The 17437-nt window shown below is 36.1% G+C and overlaps 1 protein-coding gene across 6 annotated transcripts in view; it reads left to right on the plus strand.

Moving 5' to 3' along the window:
- The window catches only part of GRIK2 (glutamate ionotropic receptor kainate type subunit 2), a 398712-nt gene that overhangs the window by 209284 nt on the left and 171991 nt on the right, over positions 1-17437 (plus strand). For all 6 annotated transcript variants that reach the window (XM_054061971.1, XM_054061969.1, XM_054061974.1 and 3 more), the window contains 3 exons: positions 3657-3800; positions 4481-4588; positions 6997-7110. In XM_054061971.1, the coding sequence (XP_053917946.1) occupies positions 3657-3800; positions 4481-4588; positions 6997-7110 (366 nt within the window). The remainder of the gene's footprint in view (positions 1-3656; positions 3801-4480; positions 4589-6996; positions 7111-17437) is intronic.

Consider the following 17437-nt stretch of genomic DNA (forward strand, 5'->3'; position numbering starts at 1 on the left):
TTAAATCACAATAGAGGTGAACAGAAATGTCATATAAAAACATTGATGTGCGAATAAGGTTAGCACACACCGTGATGATTCAATGTCATTAAATGAGGAATCTTCTTTTTTTTTTTAACCCTTAATAGTTAATTAGGGACAGGTGTTCCAAAAGCAGTTAGTATATTTGTTGAGTTAGATATAAAATGACACCAATTAATTACTACATACTGTAAATCTGAAGGTGGTTACGAAGACCATGATTCCTCTGTTCTGTTAGCTTGCTTGGATTTGATCTATATGTTGAAGCGCAAGCCCTTTCTCAATTTTTCAGAAGGTCTTAAGATACGTAACTAGATCTCAGGTTGCAGCTTTTGTGTGTAAACAGCCTGCTAGATTTCAGGTTTTTCACGTGATTCTTATCTAACCTACTAATCATGCTGAAGATCACTGAAAATCATACCTTTTAGAAGTTATAGCAAGGGCAGGAAAACTTGGCAGTGAAGCCATTTGTCAGTTCCATTACATGGAGAAGTTTTCACAGCATATATGTACTTGAGCTTATCACATACCTTGACATCTTTGGATGTCTTTGAGGACGGAGAAGGAAAAGACTGTCTCTCACTCTGAGGAGAACTGGGTAGAAATTATAGAATCTTTGTCTAATAACAGAGAGGTCTTTTTTCTACCTTCTAGCTCCACCAGAGCCCTTTTACAGTGACATTTGAGTACTTCCGTTCAATTTATTCAACAGTATTTAGCATGTAATTTGGCAAGAATTAAAAATGATTATGCAGAAGCACATCTAAAAAGTAGACCAGAGGCAGAAGAATGACTGAAGAGTATTGAGAAGAAATATATGGTATCCAACTGAGTTTGAAATAAAAATTAAACACAGAATGGTACATTCTCTCTATTTGAGATATATTGTGACTGAAATCACGTCTTTGATTAAGCTGCTACCTCTGAGTGCTAAAAGCTTTCTTTGACAGAATCAACTGCAAAACAGACTTGTGGTCATAGATGTCTGTTACCTGGCATGTTAATCACCTAACTCAAGCTCATTTTATTTTAATTTGATGAATTTTTTTGTAGCTTCTATAGTTGTAGTAATTTTTTAACTTTGTAGTTGTAGAAATACAAATGACAGTATCATGAGCAATATTTCATATGAGTTTGTCCGTATACAAGCAAGTATTCATAAGTACTAAGAAGGATTGTGAATCCAAAAAAACTCATAAAGCATAGTTCATGGGCTGTACCAAGACATATTTATAAAATACAACATAATTAAAATATTCATGCAAGTTGACTAAAACAGTACCAATCTAATTTTTCAATAAGTTTATTTTCTTGTATTATTTGTACTTCATTTGAAGGAAACATTGTAGGAATTTTCTATCTGAAATTCAAGAACCATTTCTTCTTCTGAAGTTTCTACTTTCTCCTCCCTCCAGACTGCTAATCTCTGTTTAGATGAAGTAAAGAATCCTACAAATTAAACAGGGACATTTCCTCCCTGGTCCCCAAATAGTCTCTTGCTGAAACCTGCAGTACTTCTTGTACCACAAACCTTAGATCGAAAAGTGCGACCTAAGGAAGAGAAAGTGCTGTGTACAAACGGCAGTGAAACATAAAGTTTATCAAGCCTAATGAATGAGTGTGGAGAGTGAGGCCAATAGCTATCACTTCCTGCTCTCTCTCAGAAAAATGGCAATGTGACCAACTGAGAGTAGAGCCTAACCTGAAAATGTGAGTGTATACATTATATCTTCTCCTGAGTTCCGTGCTGTTTGTTCTCTTGCAATAAAATCAATGATTGCACCTGATGAGTGCTATATTGAATCATTAAAACAATGTATTTTTTTGAGTATGTGGTTCTATCTGTCTTTATTCAGTACAAAATTTTAAACCTACATTTAACTTTAATTATCCGGTACAAGGTGGATGGTAGAATCTCATCCTATGTAAATAAGGGATTTATCTTGCAGAATCTAAAAATCAAATAGGGAACTCAGCTTCTACTCAGTGTGTAGTTTATGTGGTGTGCATTTAAAAGAATACTCATCAGTCAAATATGAAGAACATTATCAGAATTTGAATTACTTCTGCAGTGGCTTTCTTAATGCTTCCACTGGAGTTGACTGTTTTGTAATTATACAGATTTCCAGCTCAGGAACTTCTAGAATTCAACAAAAAGCCATGTTGCTCTGCATCTGGCATAATGTCCATTTGACTCTTACTGCTGAGTCCTACAAGTTCCATGTCCAAATTCATGTCTAATTTATCCGTTAATGCTGTTTGTTGAACTTCTGGTTGCTTCTTAATGGGCTGCTTTTGCTAAAGTCTCACATCAATTTCACTTTTTCTTCATATGTGGAAGAACTAGAGTTTTAGAAGTAAAGCTGATTTAAAAAAAAAAAAAGTTTGTATTTCTGAGCCCAATTTACGTGTTGTACTTATTGTATAGTTTATCTAAATAACTGTTATCTAGACTCCAACCACTGCCAACTCCTGCTTCTAGAATATTAAGCTTTGTATGATGCTTATTCAGCATGTCATTCTAACTTTTTGGTGTTACTACCTCCTTGTCAAATTTCAGCTTGTCTTAAAAGCATGTTAATGCCTTGAAGACAATGAACAATTTGGCAGCAAAAATATTTTCCAACTGATTTGGAGACCCTGCATAATCTACTTGATGTCTAAGATCATTGAAACCTATTATACTGGCTATTTTAAAATTAGGATTTCTTTATCTTTGAATTTTGAGATCTCTCCTTGGGAGTGCCATTTAAATGTAAACATATCTTTTCCCCTTTAGCAGTAGCCTGTGAGCTATAATGGTAGAGCCTTTTTGCATTTTTATGTTTAGTTTTATTGTAAAGAGCCTTGGGATGCATTTGCATGAAAGGCACTATATAAGCTCATTTTGTATTGTATTGTATTGTATTGTGACAAGTGCAATAATCACCAGGTTTCCTACCCATTAAAGAACTAATTTCACAGCTCACTAATTATGTGAATGAGAAGGGGAAATAGGTCTTTTTTCTCTGAGGTATGCTGAGCAGATTTTATAGCGTTCATTTCCACCTATGGAAATGTTCAAGGTCCTCTTTTTTTTTTTTTTGGTTCCAAGGCTTGCCTCTGTTTATCAAATAGAACAGGAGAAATGTCAGTTTCTTGTACAGCGCAATATTGTGTACTGAGAGGCTGTCTTGGTCCTTTGCTAATACAACAATAGTTAACACTTACCAAATCTAAACAGCCTATGTATTTAGGGTGGGACATGAAAGCCATTAAAAACAATGTGCATTTGAATGCAATCATAATTTGCCTCTGATTTATAGAAGACACTTCTTACATCTGTTATAGGGATTTTAAACTGACACCCATAAAAAGTTATTAATGAATCAGTTGAGTACTTTTGGGACTGTATCTAGCCTGTAATTTCAAACCAGAAAAACGTTACATCCTTAGTGTACATCCTGTACACCTTCCTTCACAGGTAAGGTTTAACTACATGGCTGATCATTCTTTAATTTTACCTCACTCATGGAAATATGACTTGAATCAAATATGACTTGAATCAAATATGCATACGGTGATTTCTATAGCCTTCTAATGCTGTCACATGATTTTAATTTGTATCTGTGGTTCTGGTTTCATTCTAATTTCAGACGGATGCAGCCCTAATGTATGATGCAGTTCATGTGGTGTCAGTGGCCGTCCAGCAGTTCCCACAGATGACTGTCAGTTCACTTCAGTGTAATCGCCACAAACCATGGCGCTTTGGGACCCGCTTTATGAGTCTCATTAAGGAGGTAAGTAATTCATAAAGAAACCTGCTTTATTACTTTGCTTTATTCCAAGTCCATTTTCTTTTTTTCCCACTTCACTTGAGTTCTGCCTTTTTTTTTCAACAGATGGGTATCTCCCAGTTTGCTATGTGTAAGAGTTGGGCAGGCAAGACATCAGTTTTATTTGAAAATAGGTTCCTGATGTATTAGTTGGACAAAAGAAACAAACTAACCAAGAGTGAAATAACAGTATTCTTAATAAAACTTTTGCTTGAATATAGTTGGAACATTTGTCACATAACTCCCCAAACCCCTGAAATCCCAAACCATAGACTCTCAGCAACTAAATATTGGTGTAAGTTCAAATGGGCCAAGAATGAACCTGGTTTTAATTTTTTTATATAATTTTTTTTTGCTACAGTGAATTAATATTTGTGGCCTTAGTATCCTAGTATGCTATTTAGATACTGATAGATAGTGATTTAAAGTAAAGCTAGGAGATTTAACATGCTATGGGACAACACCGTATATTATTCAAGTGTCTTGTACTGTAAGTAACTCCTAGTATTTCTCATTTTAGGTAAATAATTTAAATAGAATGAATAACTGAAGTTCCCATTTTGGCAGAAGTAAAATTTGTTCATTTGGGGCAAAAAAAAAAGCGGCGGAAGTATTTATTTAGAGTTGGGTTTTTTTCTCCATAGGCCCACTGGGAAGGCCTCACAGGCAGGATAACTTTCAACAAAACCAATGGCTTAAGGACAGATTTTGATTTAGATGTTATCAGCCTCAAGGAAGAAGGTCTTGAAAAGGTATGTAAGGTATTTACCTTCAAAGTGATGGAATAAAAACCTTAAACCCCATCTCCTAAGACCAGTAGCTTTTTAGTAATATTTCATGTATTACAAAAAATAATGCACCTGTTCTCAACTTGATATCTCGTTTCAAAGTCTTCTACTAAAAGCTGTTATCTTGATGTATGACAGCTTATGGCCTTTTAACTGTGAGCTTTTAGCTGCATTATTAGATTCAAGAGGACTGGGGAAGTGTGAATAGCTGGGCATGGATTCATGCATTAATATACTTTTTCTTCAGTCTATGATTAGTTTTCTTTCAGTTGATTCCCATCACATTGCCTGTCCTCGTGTGTGAAGCTGTGGGTTATGTGTATTTGTATTTTCTTTAGCTTCATCCTGGCAATTTCCTGTGTTTTAAGAGGGAACATTGATTCTCTTTCTGGAAATCCCTACTAGATTGCTGAGCAAACTATATAAATTTTCTGTGAAGAGTTACTCTAATCACCACTCTCCATCCTCGATAAAGGTCCAAGAACGTATCATGATTATTGCTAAATATTCTACTAAGTGAACCTATTGAAGTTTTTTTTAAAAAAATATTGTACATCTAAATTATGTGCATTTTTCCATATTCAGAATTTGAATTATTATTCATTCTGATTTAGCGGGTCTGATATTTTTACTTAGTTTTTATTATTTAGTAAGTACTTTTTTTTCCTAGTGTTACTCCTTCACAAAACCAAATAAGATAATGGTGTTACCTTGTTTGTTTTTGTGCTACTTTTTACCTGAAGTTGAATCTTATGAAAGAGATCAATCCAGCTTCAATTACGTGAAGAAAGAGCAGGGACAGGCTCAAATTCCAGTCTTTATCACTCTTTATTATTCTGCTCGTTTGGTTTTCTCCAAAGTAAAGTAAACACTGTAATTACCATAATTAATAGAGTATTGCAACTAAAAGTTCTCAATCCTTTTACAATTTCTTAATTGTGGTTAAACTGCAAGGTTGAACGTTTTAGGTTTCCTAAAAACCTTTCAAATCACCAAATGACATAGTACGAAAAGAGGAAATGAAGAAAATTGTTTTAGTAGTAAGCTTTGGTTTCAGTACTTTATGAATTAGATGTTATTTTTATTGTATTTATGAGAAAATCTTGTTCCCCTTTCTTCTCTTCGTGATTTCTTTTGTCAGTTTATGAAGTACTGAATGGCTAAAATTAAAGAATCACAGCAATTTAAAGGAATGACTTCTTGGAACTGAGTGTTATGCAAGGAATAAACATAAAATATTGGGTTTTGTGGAACAGAAAATCATAGAAAAAGAGAGCAAACTTGTCTTTGCTCTGTTACAGCTTCTGCTGTATTCTCTGTTTTAGAGATGAATCTCTTTTTATTTAACCCCTACTGAATTGTATCCTAAACTTACTTGGCAGCCAAACTGCAGCAAATCACTTAGAAGTCTATGAATGTTTTCTCAGGAATTAGTTTGAAAGATTTTTTTTTAAAGTATATGTTTTTATATATATATCTATATACACACATCTATACATACCTACCTATATATATATAAGCAATAAAACTTCAAAGAGTTCTTTAATTACTGTCTAGATTTAATTTTAAAATATCTTTACCTTGTATTATAAATATTGCTCAGTATTTGAAATAATATGTAAAACCCTTGCTAAAAACAAACAAGAAATATTTGTGGAGAATTTTTAGACAATGGAATAATACAAACATACTGACATCTGGAAATGGATAGTTGTGTTTATTGCTTCACATTTTAGTTATAGTGTTGAAATGGCAGATGAGTGATGTAGTCATACAGACTGTTCCTATCCTGAACCTTAAAGGATCACCTTGGACCCTCTTACTTAGATAAAAATCCTATTCACTTTACTGGAATACGAATTTCAAGGTATAAAATGTCTAAATTTTATTTGCAGTTTTATCTGCAAATCAATTAAGTTATTACACTTAACCTGCTTTCAGATTTCTCCATTACATTTTCCCCAGAACATCTTTTTGCTGTTCTCTCTGACCACAGAAAAAGGTAAATTGTTCTGTATAGATAGAGCTCTTTGCTCTGATTTTCCACCCAACATTTAAGTTATCTTCAGATGTGGTTTGTCCTGAAGAATGAAAGTTAAACAGAAAATTAAGTATTCAGAGTAGCTTTAGACATTATATGCATAATTTTTACTCCTAATGTCATGCTTCACAAAACACACTTTAAAGTATTTTGAATTGTATTTTAAACAAGCAGACTTGTAGTGACAGAGAATAATGGAATGGGGTTTAATAACACATATTAGCAATTTATTTTTTTTTCCTGTAGCAACCTATTTTTCCTTATAGTGTTGTTTTCTAGATGCTACAAGGTAACTAATGGACAATTCACACAGTTATTTACTGTTTTATAGGTTGGAACTTGGGATCCATTGAGTGGCCTTAACATGACAGAGAATCAGAAAGGAAAACCAGCAAACATCACAGATTCCTTGTCCAATCGCTCTTTAATTGTTACTACCATCTTGGTAAGGAATTACATTTGAATTTCTAGAAATACAGCTGTACAGGAAAACTAATAGGTTATGCTATACTAATTAGAACAGTAATGAACACTCAGTAGTATACATTACGGTTACTTAGAAATTACTGTATCATGAATGAAGTCCAGTTGTTAAGATAGTCATGGATATCTACTGTCATCTAAATAGCAAGTAAATTATCCCAATTTTAGAGCTATGTCAGCTTATTAGGAAACTTTCCTTCTTATTGACCAAAATCTTTGGTTCCTTCACAAAGCTGTTTAGTTCAGAACCACATGAGATGACAAAAGGTGTTTGTTTTAAAAAGTGGGTTTGTTATTAGCCTGGCAATTTTAACCAGCATAATTTATAGCTTTCATTTACTAATCTAACACCATAATATTACCTCTAAGGAAGGTACACAGTAGTTAACATTTATTTTCATCATTGTTATTACTTGATTATTAAGATGAAATTTTTAATTACACAGAAATGCTATTGAGCTGTCATTTGAAATATATCAGAAATAACTTCTTTTTCATTGCCGTTGTAGACAAATCCACAGTGGTGAATGAGGTATTTTTTACTTATAATTACATTTATTTAGTTATGTAAAATTAATCTTGTCTGAATTCCACACTATTATTTTGATATAGTAATTTTAATTTCAACACAAATGAAACACTTCCAAGAAGTGCGTTTACCGTGTTTGTCTTCTGCCACTATTACTTGCAGATATCAAGTTATATTTCATTTCCCAACAGGTTTTTTCCCTCATAAAGAGATTTTACCAACATATATTTTGACATATAAAGCTAGAATGAATTTTCACAGGTACATAGATACAAATGCCTGTGCACTTTTAACATTTTATGTAACATAAACCATATAATTTCATTCAATCGGTAACTTTTTGTTCACTTATAATGTCTATTTTTATTTGAAGATTTAAAAATTATAGAAAATTCTGGTTTTTTTCTTCCTTTTATACCATTAAACAAAAAATACATAATTGTAAAATGGTTGACTTACTTTCACATATAAGTTCAAGTTTTGCTAAAACCAGCACAGTATTACCAGAATTTCTCTTCTACCATTAATTACAATTTATAAATATATAATCTCTTGGGTTTCTTTTTTGTAACATATAAATAAACCTCTTCCAGTCCCTTAAAGTAACAACATGTTTTCTAGAGTAATAGTATGTCTTTTTCTTTCCCACTGCTCTTCACAAATTTTCAAATTTTGTACATATAAGAGCTACTGTATTACAAAGTAATGTTAATTAATAATTCCAGTCAACTCCCTCATACTTCTGTTATGTTTTACCCTGATATCCTGCCTAGGATTTTTCTTGAAGGCTTACACTGATTTATAACTGTGTTTCACAGTTTCAGTAACCGCCCTCTAGGTTTGCTGTTTTCTGGAACATAGTCTTAACTCTATTAGTGACCTGTTCCTTTCATTACTCGGTTCTCAAACAGACTTTGTAGCCTCTGCGTACTTCACTAGCAATCACTGCATACTTGATTCCGGATCCATGATAACAATATTGGGACAAGGATAAATCCCTGCAAGATTTCATAAGAAGCATTCAATAACTTCTTGTGTTCCAAGTGTATTTATGTTTGAACATCTATCTATTGATGAAGTTTGAGTTCAGATGCCGTATGTTTCATATTGATTTTGTATAGTGATATTTACACTTGCATGATTTTTTTGAAATAATGGTCTTAAGAAAAGATAGAATGCACAAATATAAATATCATTGCTGTTGAAGACCCGTGATTTTTGGATTGGTGGAGCTCACAAAAGTAGATTCTTGAAATTTATGATAGCAGCTGTGTTCTGTAATCAAGGACACCTTTCATCTTAAGGGATAAATTCTGTTTAGTCATGTTTTATAAACATCTGTTCCCTTTGCACATATCTACGTAAAATAAAATTAAAAAGAAATAAGAGGACTTCAAATTGGTGTTACAATTTGCGCTATCATAACTGCTCTTTATCCTTCAGTTATTGTTCAGTGAAAGTTTTGGTAACTGCAATAACTCCTTCCAGCTATGAAGGCATTTCAAGATTGATACTTAGATATTGAAATGAACCAAAAACTGATCTGATGCAGAAAGCACATGTACTAGCTTACTTTTGTACCGCTGCCTTTCAACATTCCTGTTGAACAGAAAGCACATTACTGAATATTCATTTTGTAGCAATGCAATGGAACCTAATGAAGTTCAGAAAAGGAAAGTGAAGGCTTTTGCATCTCAGGAATAACAACCAGCACAAGTTAGGGGTTGACTTGCTGGAAAGCAGGTCTGTGAAGGAGGACCTGGAAGTCCTGGTAAACAACAAGCTGACAGTGAGCCAGCAATGTGCCTTTGGGACCAGAGGGCCAGCAACATGCAGAGAGGCATCAAGAAGAATGTAGCGAGTAGGTCAAGGGAGCTTATCCCTCCCCCTTTACTCTGCCCTAGCGAGGCCCCATTTGGAGTACTGTGTCCAGTTCTGGGCTCCCCACTTTAAGAAAGGCAAGGAACTAGTGGAGAGAGTCTAGTAGAGGACTACAGAGATGATCAGGGGACTGGAACATCTCTTCTAAGAGGAAAGGCTGAGTGAGCTTGGTCTGTTTATCCTGGAAAAGAGAAAATTGAGAGGAGACCTTATCGATGCTTATAACTAAGAGGCAAGTGACAAGAGGATGGGGCCAGCCTCTTCTCCATGGTGCTCAGTGACAAGATGAGGGGCAATGAGTACAATCTGGAACATGGGAAGTTCGACCTCAAGATGGGGAAAAAATTCTTTTCTGTGAGGGTGATGTAGCATTGGAACAGGCTGCCCAGGATAGATATGGAATCTCCTTCTCTGGGTATATTCAAAACTCACATGGACATATTTCTCTGCAACCTGCTGTAGGTGAAACTGCTCTAGCAAAAGGGTCAGAGTAGATGATTTGCAGAGATGCCTTCCAACCCTAACCATTCAGTAGTCTGTGAACAATATAAAATAATACAGCTCCTAAAAACATATTTTCTCTTTCTTTTTTCTTAAATCACTTTTCTCTCCTTTTCTTCAGTCTTGAAAATACCACTTTAAAAAAAGGCAATGCTCTTGTAAGCTGGTTTCATATTTTCATCTATGCTGTTTTTTCACTTTAACAATTCCCTATGAGCATAGAATCATAGAATTGTAGAATAGTTAGGTTTGGAAGGGACCTTAAAGATCATCTAGTTCCAACCCCTCTGCCATGGGGAGGGACATCCCACTAAATCAGGCTGCCCAAGGCCTCAATAGTCTATAGTATAGTCTACATATATATATACATATATGATAATCTATAGTATACTGCCAGCTATGCAGTCTTGACCAGTTTTCTCTGTCGTTTGCTTTTATACTCACTTTTCTTTTAAAGTTATCAGTATTTCTTTTATTTTTAGTTCTGTCTTCTGAAATTCTGAATTACTTTATCCTCCTTTATAATGTATTATTAAGATCTGTTCAACTGTGAGTATACACTGTTTTTCAGCAGTGTCTGAGACTACTGCAGGTGAAAAACTATTAACAGGCAAAATAACAAACTGCAATTCGTAAGTTCATCTAGTGTCGGTAAGGATGGAACTATGTGTTCTTTTTTATTTTGAATTGTGAGTAATACATGCTACAGATAACCATCCGACAGATTATTCCTTTGTTTATGAGCAATTCAGTAGCTTTATTAAGAAAAGAGGTCAGGATTTCCAGGACTTCTGGGAAGTCTACTGGCACATAGTTTTGGTGAAAACAAGTCTAGTCAGCTTTTTAAGGTGGGGAATGTTTGAAGAAATAATAGTAATAGGAAAGAGTTCTGTTTGTATCATTTATAAACATAGCATAGATATCTCAATCTTTTTTATATTATTGCTTTATTTTATTTTGGTGCCAGCTGCACTGGAACTTGATTATTTATTCTACAATTAGAATTCTACATTCTGAATATTCTATTTTGAAAAAACAAAAAAAAATTCAAGTTCATTAATGAGATATTTTTATAATTTGAAATTATCTTATGATTTTGTTGTTATTCACCAGCTATCAGAACCATGATTTTGTTTTCCTTTATTTTTTAGGTATAAGTACCTAAATATTTTTGTTCTTGAACATATTTTACCTTTACTTTTGAAGATTTTTAACTCTGGAATTAAATTTTCATATTTATATATGTATGCACTTAACGTTTGTTTGATTATGCTAAATTGCATACCAGTCTCTATATCTTATCATACAGGTTAATTTTTTATTGTTTGGCTGAAATGTATGCTCCTTTCCTTTCCCTTATTGCTTTTGTGTGCTGTATCTGCCTAGATCAAAACTGAAAAGCTCACAGCTGTTCACTTTTTTTGAGAAATGTTAAAAATTATTAAAAGTATGTGATAATCTCAAATATTGCAGGGTTTTTTTACTTCAAATTTGAAATATGAAATTACTTTCTTTTTACTATACATCCCTGAAAAAAAATCTTTGAATATTTTAGAAAAAAAAAAATTATAATGGATTTTCAAAATAATTTTATTTAGTTTTAAGTGTAATGTTTCCACACTGTGTTTTATTTATAAATGCTGCTTTTTCAAACTTGTAGAAATCTGATGCCATATAAATGCCTTTTTTTTCAGAATAAAGATATAAAAAATCAAGCAAAGCCCAAAGTTTTAGCGTCTTTGATTATTTCTTTTAGGGATGTCATTTTTCATTTTGCATACTTTTATTTTAAATTAATATCTAAAACAAGAATAACTATGTTTTATCTTTATCAAGATTGGTCACTCATCTCTTCTACACAGAATTGCAGGTTTTTATTTTTTATGGTATATTTTGAGGAAATACACCTGATGCAGGTGTTTTCTTATAATTACTGTTGCATCTTTCTGGAATGAGTCAGGCAATACCTAATTTCTGAAATATTCATAATTCAGTACTATTTTGTTCCTGCTAATGTTATAGCCCTAAATAATTATTTCTTTTTTATGGATCTATTTGAATTTTGTGTACTGCCACAAAATAATTGAATCTGATTTTGTTTTGCAGAAAAATTGTAAACTTCCTCTTTTTCTTTTTTTTGGTTTACTTGGATGTGATAATTATTTCTTTGGAAGCTAAAAGAACATGCAATTCCTTACTTTCAGCTGTAGTACTTTTCTTATCCCTCCTTTATATACTTTCCTGTTAGTATCGGTGTGCGCCTAAATGTCTCTCTCAGGCCTCCCATACCCACTTCGAAATCCAGAGTCTGCACATTCCTTCCTGAACTTTATTCCAGTCCCACCTCAATTCCACTCATCTGTCTTCAGCTTCAAGTGCAGCTGTAAACTGACTGATTTCCTGAAGATGTAGCAGAAATGTAAAGCAAACTACTTAAATATGTTTCAGAATCTTTTCCACTGAGAAAAGTAGATTAGTTTACTTCATAGTTTATTGTGCTCAAAAGAGTTTAAGTTGAAAATCACCCTTGTCCTGAGATCCATCATGATGTCTGTATACTTCTAATAACCTTTGAGGCACTCAGACTGGAAAGCTATCCAGAGATATGCTTGGCAATAGTGCTTGTTTGTATTTTGAACATAAAAGTAAGTGATGCTTATCAGAAAAAAATGATGAGATTTGAAGGGGGTCATAGTATATGAATGAGCGCAGTGGGATCAGCGCAAGTTAAAGTTTGACTTAGTAGAAGAAGGTCAATAAAACTGTTTTTCTCCTGTCTGAGTGCAAATAGAAGGTAGGATGACCGTGTATTTATATCTCTGGATAAATACTGAGAAATATTTTCTTTGGATTGCAAGTTTACAGCATCATCTCAAACAACTTCTTGCAAATAATTCTCTAGTGCTTCACTTGCCTTCTACTGGAATGTTAGTAATAAAAATATGTTTTTAGATGGTGGCAAGCGTCAGTTTAAAACTCCACCTCAGGACTTGCCTTTATGGACACCATGAGGGCCATCAGTCTGTGAAAATGCTTTCTCTGTTTGTTGGGTGCCTTAGGTTTGCATAATTTTGGTTTGTTTGTCCCCACAGTCTTTTGAAAATTTAAGATACATCATAAGAAAAAAATGTTTTGCTTTCTATTATAGGAAGATCTAATGCTATCTTTGGTATTCTTCATGTATCATAAAGGCAGTATGATTCACTTCAGTATGATTTAAGTTAGTATAGTCTGCAGCGTTGCAAGAGTTGAATGATTTTATATTATTGAGTCAAGTGTTTCTGCTTGAAATAGGCATCCGCTCCTATCTGTTTTGCTTTACTGGAACGGAAAAGTTCTTGGGATGCAAATGAATTAATTTAAAGTCTGGCAAAGTTAAGAGTAGGTTGTGAGGGAATAAAGAAAACAATTTTTATATTAGGAGCTTGGCAAAAAGGAGAAGCTGCAGAAAACAGCAACTAGGGCTTGAGTTCTTTAGGCCGTGATTTATTAAAGCATGGTTATGAATACAAATGTCATGACCCAAAAGTCATACTAGGGGATCTTTCATGAAATATCTTAAAAGGTGTCAAATGAGGGTATTCATAATTAATTTCATTAAAGATATTATTGTGGAGGATGGCAACTTTGTTATTTTCTTCAATCTGGCCTTAGTTTCTTAGAATCATAGATTAGTTTAGCTTGGAAAAAACCTTTAAAATCAAGTCCAACCCTTAACCTAGCACTGCTGAGCTACCACTTAGCCAGGCCCCTAAGCACCATGTCTATGTGTCTTTTAATGCCTCCAGGGATGGTGACACAGCAACTTTCCTAGTCAGCCTGTTCCAATGCTAGACAACCTTTTCAGAGAAGAAATATTTATCCCTGTACATAGAAAATCAGGCAGGAAAGGGAAGAGACCAGCATGGCTGAGTCGAGACCTGCTGGTTAAACTGCAAAAGAAGAAGGAACAGCACAGGCAGTGCTGCAGGGACAGGGAACCTGGGATGTGTATAGAGACACTGCCTGGTTGTGTAGGGATGAAGTCAGGAAGGCCAAGGCGCAGATGGAGCTGAACTTGGCAAGGGAAGTAAAGACTAACAAGAAGGGAATTTAGTGGTACATCAATCAAAAGAGGAAGATCAAAGAGAATGTACCCCCACTGATGTCTGGAAATGGGGATCAGGTATCAATAGATGAGGAGAAGGCTGAGGTACTCAACAATTTTTTGCCTCAGTCTTCACTCATAACTGCTCTCCTCACTCCTCCTGAGTCATGGGACAGCAAGATGGTGACCAGGGGGGTAAACCTCCTTCCACAGTAGAGGAGGATTGGGTTCGCGAACACCTGAGGAATCTGAACATCAGGAGTCCCTGGTGACTGGAAGAAGGGTAACATTGTGCCTATGTTTGAAAAGAGGAGAAAAGACGACCCTGAGAACTACCGACGTGTCAGCCTCAACTCTGTGCCTGGGAAGATCATGGAACAGATCCTCCTAGAAGCTGTGCTAAAGCACATGGAAGACAGGGAGGTCATTAATGGCAGCCAGCATGGCTTCACCAGGGGCAAATCCTGTACGACTAACTTCGTGGCTTTCTATGATGGAGTAACTGCAGCAATGGACACGGGTAAACCAACACATGTGATCTATCTGGACTTCAGTAAAGCCTTTGACACGGCACCCCACAATATCCTTCTGTCTAAGTTGGAGAGGTATGGATTTGATGGGTAGAAGGTAAGGTGGATAAGAGACTGGATGGATGGTCGTATTCAGAGATTAGTGATCAATGGCTCGAAGTCCAGATGGAGATCCGTGACAAGTGGTGTCCTTCAGAGGTCTCTTCTGCGACCGGTGCTGTTTAATATCTTTATCAATGATATTGACAGCGAGATTGAGCTCACCCTGAGCAAGTTTTCAGATGACACCAAACTGAGTGGTGTAGTTGCCACACCGGAAGGATGGGATGTCACCCAGAGGGACCTGGACAGGCTGGAGAAGTGGGTCTGTGAGAATCTCATGAGGTTCAACAAGGCAAGTGTAAGGTTCTGCACCTGAAGCAGGACAATCCTGGTTTTCAGTACACGATGGGGGAAGATGTGCTTGAGAGCAGCCCTGCAGAAAAGGACTTGGGGTCGATGAGAAGCACGACATGACCCGGCAATGTGTGCTTGCAGCCCAGAAGGTCAACTGTATCCTGGGCTCCATCAAAAGAAGCATGGCCAGCAGGCTGAGGGAAGTGATTCTGCCCCTCTATTCCTCTCTTGTGAGACCTCATCTGGTCCAGCTCTGGAATCCTCAATGTCATATAGAGCAATAACTGTAGAATGATTTGGGTTGGAAGGGACCTTAAAGATCATCTAGTTCTATACCCCCTGCCATGGGCAGGGATAATTCCCACTAGGCCAGACTGCTCAAGGCCTCATCCAGCCTTGCCTTGAACAATCCCAGTGATGGGGCATCTACAACTTCCCTGGGCAACCTGTTCTGGTGTCTCACCATTCTCATCATGAAGAATTTCTTCCTAATGTCTAATCTAAATCTTCCCTCTTCCAATTTAAAGCCATTCCCCCTTGTTCTACCACTGCATGCCTTTATGCAAAGTCCCTCCCCAGCTCTATTGTAGGCCTCTTTCAGGTACTGGGAGTCCACTATAGGGTATCCCCGAAGCCTTCTCTTCTCCAGGCTGATTAGCCCCAACTCTCTCAGCCTGTCTTCATAGCAGAGGTGCTCCAGCCCTCCAATCATCTCAGTGGCTCTCCTCTGGACCCATTCCAACACTTCCATATTCTTCTTATGGTGGGGATTCCAGAACTGGACACAGTATTACAGGTGAAGTCTCACAAGAGAGGAATAGAGGGGGAGAATCACCTCTTTTGACCTGCTGGCTACGTTTCTTTTGATGCATCCCAGGCTGGCCTTCTGGGTGGTGAGTGCAAACTGATGGCTCACGTTTGGCTTCTCATCAATCATCACCCCCAAGTCCTTCTCTGCAGGGCTGCTCTCAATCACATCATACCCCATCCTGTATTGAAACCGCAGATTGCCCCGACCCAGGTGTAGGACCTTGCATTTGGCCTTGTTGAACCTCATGAGTTTCACACAGGCTCACTTCTCCAGTCTGTCCAGGTCCCTCTGGATGACATCCCATCCTATTGGTGTGACAACTTCACCACTCAGCTTGGTGTCATCTGCAAACTTGCCAAGGGTGTACTTGATCTCATTTTCTATATCATTAATGAAAATATTAAACAGCGCTGGTCTCAGAACGGACATCTGAGGGACACTATTTATCAAGGATCTCCATCTGAACATTGAGCTATTGGTCACTTCTCTTTGAATGCAACCATCCAACCAATTCCCTATCCACCAAACAATCCATCCACCAAATCCACCTCTCTGCAATTTAGAGAGAAAGTTGTTGTGGGGGACTGTGTCAAAGGCTTTACAGAATTCCAGATAGATTAAATCCATTGCTTTTCGTATGTCCACTGATGTGGTCAACCTATCATAGAAAGCCACTAGATTGGTCAGGCAGGACTTGCCCTTGGTGAAGCCATGTTGGCTGTCTTGAATCACCTCCCTGTCCTCCATGCATTTTAGCATAGCTTCTGCAAAGATCTGTTGCATAATCTTTCCAGGCACAGAGGTGAGGTTGACAGGTCAGAAGTCCCCAGAATGAACTCTTCTACCCTTTTTAAAAACGGGCACAATATTGCCCTTCTTCCAGTCACCAGAGACTTCCCCTGACTGCCATGACTTTTCAACTATCATGGAGAGTGGCTTGGCAACCACATCTGCCAATTCCCTCAGGACTCTGGGATGTATGTCATCAGGTTCCATAGACTTACATAACATAAGTTCAGGTTTCTGAGGTAGTCATAAGTGATCGTTACTCTTCCTTGTGAGCACATCTTTATTTGCAGTAGTTTTAATTAGGTACTTCGCAGTTATTTTTTTCAGAACAATGTTTCATTGAATTTACTAGTCTATCTGCATTGGCACTTTTTGTACTTATCTGGCTGGAGGGCACATGGTGCTCTTCTGTATCAAGCTTCATTGAAGATATTTTAGTCTTATAAGGCACTAAATGATTACTTGGATCTTAAAGTTTTGTAGCAAGCTGACCTGTTGATGAAATTAAGCAAGTAATCGCTCCTAACAGAGGTGTTCAAGATAAATTTTTCTTTAAGCTATGATTTTTGTTGTTTCTCAAAGCTTTCCTTTAAAAGGTTAAAAAATAAACTATTTTCTTCCTTCAAACTTACCAAAATCTAAAGAAAAACCCCTTGTTACTTAATGTTCACCCAGTATTTGTGTTATCAGGAAAAAAGTTGGTGTGTTTTTTCCCTTACAGGTTCATGTAAGAAAACGGGTAATTTAAAAAAAAAAATCAATTAA

The sequence above is a fragment of the Cuculus canorus genome, chromosome 3, assembly GCF_017976375.1.
Source record: "Cuculus canorus isolate bCucCan1 chromosome 3, bCucCan1.pri, whole genome shotgun sequence".
NCBI lineage: Eukaryota > Metazoa > Chordata > Aves > Cuculiformes > Cuculidae > Cuculus > Cuculus canorus.